Source organism: Protobothrops mucrosquamatus, unplaced genomic scaffold (genome assembly GCF_001527695.2).
Source record: "Protobothrops mucrosquamatus isolate PMUCROS unplaced genomic scaffold, P.Mucros_1.0 scaffold7441, whole genome shotgun sequence".
Lineage (NCBI taxonomy): Eukaryota > Metazoa > Chordata > Lepidosauria > Squamata > Viperidae > Protobothrops > Protobothrops mucrosquamatus.
Window position 1 is genome coordinate 7,444 of NW_015393242.1, and position 9,265 is coordinate 16,708.

The window sequence follows — 9,265 nt, forward strand, 5'->3', positions numbered from 1 at the left end:
ATTAAACCTATAAAGGGACTTTCCCATTGACCAGCATTCTAAGCCCTGAAGATGTCAGCGGATGCCGACGAAAGCTAGGCACTTTTATTGATTTCTATGTATTTTAAAGGTTTTTAATATTCTTAAGAACTTTTATCTCTAAATTATTATTATTAAATTATTTATTCCCTGGTGCTCACGTCTATTGACTGACTTTGAATATGTGTGTATATATATATATAGTCTAATTATACTAAAAATGCGAATCCCGGGTACATTCATGTTGAGAAAAATAGTCGAACACCAGGATAAAAATAAAAACAACTGTTTAATAAACTAGCAACTGTTCGATAAACTTAGCTTTCGTCGGCTAACTGCCGACGTCGTCAGAGTGGAATGCCGGCGGTTCGAAAGCCTGCTTATAAGACCGACAGTTTTTGCGCTCTGCTCATAGAACGCGTTACCGGTCTACCCGCCCCAGTTGACCGTCTTGCTTCTAATAGTCTCGCATCCGTCTGTATACGCGTAAGCTCGGGGATCATCGCCTCTCTTGTTGTCGCTCTCTTTGCCCGCTTTGGACGTATCTGGGTACACGTTGCTATAGGATGGTCCCCCAGTGCCTCCTGTCCTGTGGCCACCCCCCTCCTCCCCGTTGTGAGTGTGGCACCCGGCCTCCCATTATTAGCTCCTGTACGAATCGTGCTGGGGATTTCTCCCCTTTGCCGGTCATGGTTCTTTGCTGTTGCATGGGACAGCGGTTCTGGTCTTGCGTAGGCTGCGCCCATTGCACTTGTTGTGAGTTGTTACGCTGTTGTTCCCACTTCCTTATATATTTATATATTTATATATAAAAATAAAAGTGCGTATTTTTGGATTCTGAGCAAAGGGAGTTTTCACCCATTTTCTTATTTTTGAACCCACCTTAATCAGGCCAACAATGTTATTATTTTAAACAAAGTCTGAAATTGAAATATTGGTCCAAATCTGCATAGCTAAATATTTTTCCAACGTCCCTTAAAAAGAGCCACAGAAAAGCATTCCCTCCCCCCCCCTTTCTTTCTGCTCCAGACAGCTGGAGGACACTTGGCTAATTGCAAGGCTCTCTTAGCTAATGACCAGTTGGAATTGCAAAATAATAAAAACGGCTATGAACCTGCATCACTTCTTCCTGCTTGGGAAGCATTGAGATACAGAATGTCTATGGAGATTCTCAGTCCTCCAGGTCACGGTGGTCCCAAAGGTGCTTTTTCAAAAGGCAACTGGACTTTGTTTCTCCTTTGAAGACGTTTCGCTTCTCATGCGAGAAGCTTCTTCAGTTCTGATTCAATCAGAATCAGAGAAGCGAAATGTCTTCAAGGAAAAAGCATATAAGGAAAGGCTGCTGGAATTGGGTATGTCTAGTTTAATGAAGAGAAGGATGAGGGGGGACATGATAGCAGTGTTCCAATATCTCAGGGGCTGCCCCAAAGAAGAGGGAGTCAAGCTATTCTCCAAAGCACCTGAAGGCAGGACAAGAAGCAACGGATGGAAACTAACCAAGGAGAGAAGCAACCTAGAACTAAGGAGAAACTTCCTGACAGTTAGAACAATTAACCAATGGAACAACTTGCCTCCAGAAGCAGTGAATGCTCCAACACTGGAAGTTTTTAAGAAGAGACTGGACAGCCATTTGTCTGAAATGGTATATAGGGCAGTGGTGGCGAACCTATGGCACGGGTGCCAGAAGCGGCACTCAGAGCCCTCTCTGTGAGCACGCGCGCCGTCGCCCCAGTCCTAGGCCTTCAGTTGGGTTTTATAAAACCTTTTCGCTTTAGGCCTCTGCCGCCGTGTACAAAAAAAAAAAGGTTCAATCAATCAGTCAATTTCAACTTCTCCTGGGGAAAAAAAAGATCTTGCAAAGTTGGAATTGATTGATTGAACTTTTTAGTCCCACCCAGTCTGCTGTTACCACTGCAGCCACGCCCACCGAATGGGCCACACCCAGCCAATGGGCCACACCCACCTGGCACCCGACGATTCATAAGGGGGTTTTGGGTTGCAATTTGGGCACTCGGTCTCTAAAAGGTTCACCATCACTGGTATAGGGTTTCCTGCCTGAGCAGGGGGTTGGACTAGATGACCTCCAAAGTCCCATCCAACTTTATTATTATTATTATTATTATTATTATTATTATTATTATTATTATTATTATTATTATGGATCATCGCACAGTCAGCCAGATGTTCAGACTGGATTTGGCATTTTGTCTACCTATCAAGTTGTTTTTTTTGTTTTTTTTTATTATTATTATTATTATTATTATTATTATTATTATTATTATTATTATTATTATTATTATTATTATAAAAACAAAGTCCAGTTGCCCTTTGAAAAAGTACCTTTGGGATATTGGGATGCAGCCTGCTATAATTCAGTGGCTAATGAATTATTTTCTGCTAACGTTTTCCTAGACATTCGAAGGACCAAGCAGCACAGAAGATGTGTGTATTTATCATGCTGGTGTGCCCATATTCCACGAAGGGTGGGTATTGTGTGGCTTAATTAATTCTTAAAAATTTGTATAGCCAAGCAGCATGTTTGGATTCCTTGCCATAATGCTATGTGATTTTACGAAGTGTTTTGTTTTTTTCCCCCCTGCTCTTTGTAACATATAGGATGAAGTACTGGAGTTGTTGTAAGAGGAAAACATCAGATTTTAATACTTTTTTGTCTCAAGAGGGCTGCACAACAGGAACACATCTATGGATTAAGAAGGATGCCGTAAGTAGTTGCAGCTGTATTGTTTGACTGGATTGATTGGAAAAATCTAAATATGTTTGGCTTTGCTTTTNAAAATGTCATATACAGGAAAGAAGTGATAGTTTGAACAGGACAGGTAGTTCTTGGCTTACAACAGTTCATTTAGTGACCGTTCAGAGTTACAATGGCACTGAAAAAATGTGACTTATGCCCGGTTTTTCACACTTACAACTGTTGCAGCATCCCCATGTTCACATGATCAAAATTTAGGCAACTGACTTCTATTTATGAGGGTTGCAGTGTCCCAGGGTCATGTGATCAGCTTTTGCAACCTTCTAACAAGCAAAGTCAGTGGGAAGCCAGATTCACTTCACAACTGTGTTACTGACTTAACAACTGCATTGATTCACTGAACAACTATGACAAGAAAGGTCGTAAATTCACTTAACAAATTCACTTAACAAATATTTCACTTTGCAACAGAAATGTTTGTTTCAATTGTGGTCGTAAGTTGAAGACTACCTGTATTTAGAGGATCCTCTATATAGAACAAAATGAAGGATTTATATATTCAACACATTTTACAAACATACTTCTTTGAGTTGTTCTGGCAGTGGGTAGTAGGTTATTCTATGCCTTATTCCACAGGTTAATCTCTTTTTCTAAAAATGCCGTTGTACCAAAGGTTTAGCTCTAATTGTCCTTTTGAAGCACATTGCCAGCACATTTTTGAAAAGTATTTATTTATTTTTACCCCATCTTTATCATTTTTATAAATAACTCAAAAATTAATACATCGAAAATGACATTGATGGGTCCTAGAACAGGAAAGCTTAGGTAGAACTGTATGTTGTATCTTCCACGCAGCATTAAACCTTAATTATACAGATTCCTTAGAATTGTCCAGAAAATATATTCTATGTAATTTCCCTTTTTCCTACAAGAGAGGAGGGTGTCCTCAAAACTGGGTTACCCATCTCACTTGATCCAGTAGATTAACCAATGGCTAGAATGGGAAAGAAACCCCTTCCCACCACTTTGCTAATTGTTCTTGTCTAGCTCCAGTAAGCAAGGTATATGACAGGGGTAGGCAACCTTGGCTCTTTTATGACTCGTGGACTTCAACTCCCAGAATTCCTGAGCCAGCATGGCTCCTGTTTAGCTTTCTGATGACTGGAGCTGGCAGATACTAGTAGCACCTAGACTTATATACCACATAGTGCTTTACAGCCCTCTCTAAGCAGTTTAGAGAGTCAGCATATTGTCCCCAACAATCTGGGTCCTCATTTTACTGACCTTGGAAGGATGGAAGGCTGAGTCAACGGGATCGAACTGCTGGCTGTGGGCAGAGCTTGCCTGCAATATTGCATTCTAACCACTATCTGGCCTCCTATAGAAAAATCAAAGGAATCCATATAATTAAGGTTTGATGCATGGTAGAGCATGATAAAGTTCCTGGGCGCAAATATTGATATTTGTTGAAGAAATATATTTTATTTGTGGAGCAGCCTTTTTACAAGTAGTCCTTGACTTAGTGACCAATAACTGCGACCGTAACTTCTTTTGTTAAGCTAGTCCCATCCAATTTAACAATCTTTTTGCAATAGTTGTTAAGTGAATCATTGCAGTTGTTAAGTGAACATCACATTGTTAAACAAATTCCACTTGTTTGTCAGAAGCCATCTGGGAAGGTTGCAAATGATGATCTCTGGACCTCGGGACATATGCAACCATTATAAATACATGTCAGTGGCCAATCACCCAAATGTTGATTACGTGACCGCAGGTCTGCTGCAACAGTTATAAACATGAGGACCAGTTGTAAGTACTTTTATCAGTGCTGCTGTAACTTCAAATGATCACTAAATAAATGGCTGTAAATTGAGGACTACCTGTATTTTTTTTTATGACAGTACTGTTAAGAGTCTCTTTTGCAATGAACTTGCTGGAGTAGATTGTGCAAGTGGATAGGAGACAAAGCAGTGGGGACTTATGAAGTTCTAGGAGGTTTGGGCCTACCTTTCATTACCTTAGGAAAACATAAATGAAAAAATGTATTTCTGTGCCTTGTCCTATTTGGTGGGGTGGAAAAAGTACATATTCCTTTTAAAGACACAGGTCCTGCCAACTGGGGATAATCTTCCTTTTGCATAAATGTTCCCATACTAGTTTTTAGGGAAAGCTTCTGTTCCTGACAGTGGCAATCTTCATTCCAATGGAAAAATAGATAGCAGGGTTTTTTTTTTTTAATGGAAAATTAACCATGTTTGTCTGCTCAACTTTAAGGGGAAGAAGGTGGTCCCCTGTAGACACGATTGGCATCAAACTGGACGTGAAGTGACAATTTCAATCTACGCGAAGAATTCCATTCCTGAACTTAGCCGAGTAGAGGCAAACAGGACATTAGTAAGTTATTCTTTTGCTTTGGTAGGGCTGATGTACATGCGCAGACTTTTGGTTGATTGATTCATTGATTGTTATTGTTAGTTGCGAAGTCGTGTCCGATCCATCGTGACCCCATGGACAACATTCCTCCAGGCCTTCCTGTCCTCTACCATCTTCTGGAGTCAATTTAAGCTCACGCCTACTGCTTCAGTGACTCCATCCAGCCACCGCATTCTCTGTCGTCCCCTTCTTCTATTGCCCTCAATCTTTCCCAGCATTAGGCCCTTCTCCAGTGAGTCCTTCCTTCTCATTAGGTGGCCCAAGTACTTGAGGTTCAACTTCAGGATCTGTCCTTCTAAAGAGCGGTCAGGGTTGATCTCCTCTAGGACTGACCGGTTTGATCGCCTTGCAGTCCAGGGGACTCGCAGGAGTCTTCTCCAGCACCATAGGATGATTACATAGTATGATTACATACCATCAAATCAGTATTGACTCTCAGTGTACATAGAGTTTCCCCATGATGAATTGCCCCTAACCTGGTACTTCAGGTCATCCAATGATGTTCTTATTACCATTGTAATGAGTTAGGTTTTACCATCAAAAAACAGTTACAGATTTCAGGAGATCATACTGCATTAGAATGCAGGGGTTGTGTGAGACATCTTCCATAGAGCAACCTGACAATAAACTATGTCTATTAAATTAGTTACAATAAAGTATATGCACACAGAGATAAACATATAGAGGTGGTCTTAGTTCTTTATAGTTTTTTTTTATTTGAGGCTGATTTAAAAGCTAATTACCTGTTGGATGGAGGACATAATAATATAATGGATACACAATTGGCTCAAAGAGTAATCACCAGCAGCTCTTCATCAAATTGTAGACAGGTCTTAAGTGAGTTGACACATAGTCCAGAACTGGAGCTTGTAATTTTTAACATTTTCATTGGATGAGAACATAGAGGGATCCCTTATCAAATTTGTAGAGGGCATAACATCGGGTGGCGTAATTAATATTCAGAGGACAAAAAAAAAATCAAGTTAGAGGGATGGGCTGAAAATAGCAATGTAATATAATAGAAGCAAATACAGCATTCTTAGAAATTTAGCACATGGGAACAAGGTGGCAAATACTGGATTAATGATGGCAGTTGTGAAAAAGAGATCGGGGCGATTGGCAAATTGGATATGAGCCAGTGGTGCGAAAAAGACAGATGCAATTTTACAAGGCATCAGTCGATACACAATTTCCCAACTGTGGGATTAATCATTCTGTTTCACTATGTTTTATTTGATTATCTGAGGTGGTATCAAGTTTGGGGCACCATGCTTTAAGAAGGACTCAGAGAAATGGGAACAAGTTCAGAGAATGGCAGCAGGATAATCTAGAAATGAAGTTTTGTAAAGAGTGGTTGAAGAATTGAAAATTCTGTTTTTCTTTCATACAGTGTTTCTCAACCTTGGCCAGTTGAAGATGGGCGGACTTCAACTGGCTGGGAAATTCTGGGAAAAGGCTGAGAAACTGGTCAAGGCTGAGAAACACTGCTTTCATATATTTAAAGGGAAGGGTTATTTCCAAGTAGTAATAATAGACCTGGTTGGATAAATGTGAGTAAACATGCATTTCTATTTTATTGCATAAACCTTCCTTTCTTTTGCAGGTAAATATCCACATTGTGTTTGAAGGCGATAAGGTGTTCAGTCAGAATCTGAATTTATGGGGTGTAAGTACATAATTCTGCTACAAATTTTCAAGTTTCTCTTGAAGCCTTTTTTATGGATTCTGTTGTCAGACTTTCCTAACGGGGTGTGATTGAGTTTTAAGAAATAGGCAAATGCCAAAGTCTGGTTGACTGTTGTGGTAGGTGGTTGATGAATGGATTCTATGCACGTAAGTCATTATTAAAAGGGTGATTTGAAAAATTCCGTATGGCACCGGTGAATCAGTTTTTCATTCCTCACAAGCACAACCTGTTAGAAAATGAGTTAAAAACCTAGCACGGTGTCCTTTGACTCTCTTGATATAAAACGGTGACATTTAGGGTAGATTGTATACGTAACTGCTTATTGATCTCAGAAATATAGATAAGCATTCAAAACTGCTGTTACCAGTCTCCTGTTTTTATATTTTGGGAGCAAAATTTCCAATTACCCTCTTCGTTTGCCAAGAACAGATAGTCCTCGACTTAATGACCACAGTTGAGCCCAACATTTCTGTTGCTAAGTGAAACCGTTGTTAATTTTGCTGCATTTTACGGCCTTTCTTGCCACAGTTGTTCAGTGAATCACTGCAGTTGTTTACGTTAGTAACACCGTTGTTAAGTGAATCTGGCTTCCCCCATTGGCTTTTCCTTGTCTGAAGGCCGCAAAAGGTGATCATGTGACCCCAGGACTCTGTAACCGTCATAAATAGGAGTCAGTTGCCAAGAGTCTGAATTTTGATCACGTGACCATGGGGATGCTGCAGTGGTCATAAGTGTGAAAAAAATGGTCCTAAGTCACTTTTTTCAGTGCCATTGTAGCTTCGGTCACTAGGCTGTAAGTCGAGGACTGCCTGTGTTCATTTTATGCACAATTATTTCAAAGGTAATATTGAGTCATGTGTACAAGCTGGATTTCCCCCCCCCCCCAGATTTGAGGAACTTGAACTAAGAAGCTTCTTTTTGAAGTTATAGCTAGCTAACAAAATGAAATTCAATGGTGAAAAAAGTAAGGTTCTACATTTAGGCAAGAAAAACCAAATGTACAGGTATAGTATAGGGGGTACCTTGCTCAATAGTAGTAACTGTGAGAGGGACCTTGGAGTCCTAGTGGACAATCACTTAAATAGGAGCCAGCCGTGTGCTGCAGTTGCCAAAAAGACCAACACAGTGCTGGGCTGCATTAACAGAGGGATAGAATCAAGATCACGTGAAGTGTTAATACCACTTTACAATGCCTTGGTAAGGCCACACTTGGAATACTGCATCCAGTTTTGGTCACCACAATGTAAAAAAGATGTTGAGACTCTAGAAAGAGAACAGAGAAGAGCAACAAAGATGATTAGAGGACTGGAGGCCAAAGCATATAAGGAACGGCTGCTGGAATTGGGTATGTCTAGTTTAACGAAGAGAAGGACGAGGGGGGACATGATAGCAGTGTTCCAAGATCTCAGGGGCTGCCACAAAGAAGAGGGAGTCAAGCTATTCTCCAAAGTGCCTGAAGGCAGGACAAGAAGCAATGGATGGAAACTAACCAAGGAGAGAAGCAACCTAGAACTAAGGAGAAACTTCCTGACAGTTAGAACAATTAACCAATGGAACAACCTGCCTCCAGAAGCGGTGAATGTTCCAACACTGGAAGTTTTTAAGAAGAGACTGGACAGCCATTTGTCCGAAATGGTGTAGGGTTTCCTACCTGAGCAGGGGGTTGGAGTCGATGACCTCCAAGGTCCCTTCCAACTTTATTACTATTATTATTATTATTATTATTATTATTATTATTATTATTATTATTATTATTATTATTATTATTATTATTATTATTATTAATATTATTTATTATTATTATTATTATTATTATTATTATTAATAATGACTATCATGTACTGATACTATAATTGCCCACTGAACATATCGCATTTAAGGGGGCCCATAAGCCACCCAGTTTACTGCTTGAGCTGAATCCGCTATTTTCCTCTTCCAGGTGATTGATGTGAAAAGAAGCTACGTAAATATGACCGCTACAAAGATTGAGCTCACCATGAGGAAAGCTGAGCCCATGTTATGGGCAGGCTTGGAACTCCCAGCATCCAAATTGCAACCCAAAGAGCCTCAAAACATGGTGGGACAAGCTTGAAATCTGAAAAAAGAGTCTGGCTACTGTGCCTGGTGAAATGGTGACTTGGCGTTTAAACCCAGATTGATTTTATAGGCAGCCCACTTTTTTTTTAAAAAAAAAAAATTCATTCCAGCTCAAGTGTAGTGCATGGCTTTTTAAGCAGTAGGGCAAACCACTGGTTTTGTTGTACCAACTCCTTATTTTGCTCAGCTATGGCTGATGCTTGTAGAAACCTTGCAAACCTCAGAATTTTCTCTGTCATCCTTATAAAGGGAGTGTGTGTCCTAATTGGCCAGAACTAAACAGCGTCTAGAAACTAATCAGCCCTAGCATCTTTCCA

At 40.1% G+C, this 9,265-nt stretch overlaps 1 protein-coding gene across 1 annotated transcript in view; it reads left to right on the forward strand.

Moving 5' to 3' along the window:
• Positions 1–9,012, forward strand: part of CHORDC1 (cysteine and histidine rich domain containing 1) — a gene marked incomplete at its 5' end in the record, with an annotated part of 13,703 nt that extends 4,691 nt beyond the window's left edge. The window contains 5 exons of the mRNA XM_015829874.1: positions 2,431–2,501; positions 2,635–2,740; positions 5,006–5,125; positions 6,768–6,830; positions 8,791–9,012. Coding sequence (XP_015685360.1) covers positions 2,431–2,501; positions 2,635–2,740; positions 5,006–5,125; positions 6,768–6,830; positions 8,791–8,943 — 513 coding nt within the window. The remainder of the gene's footprint in view (positions 1–2,430; positions 2,502–2,634; positions 2,741–5,005; positions 5,126–6,767; positions 6,831–8,790) is intronic.
• Positions 9,013–9,265: the final 253 nt, after the last annotated feature.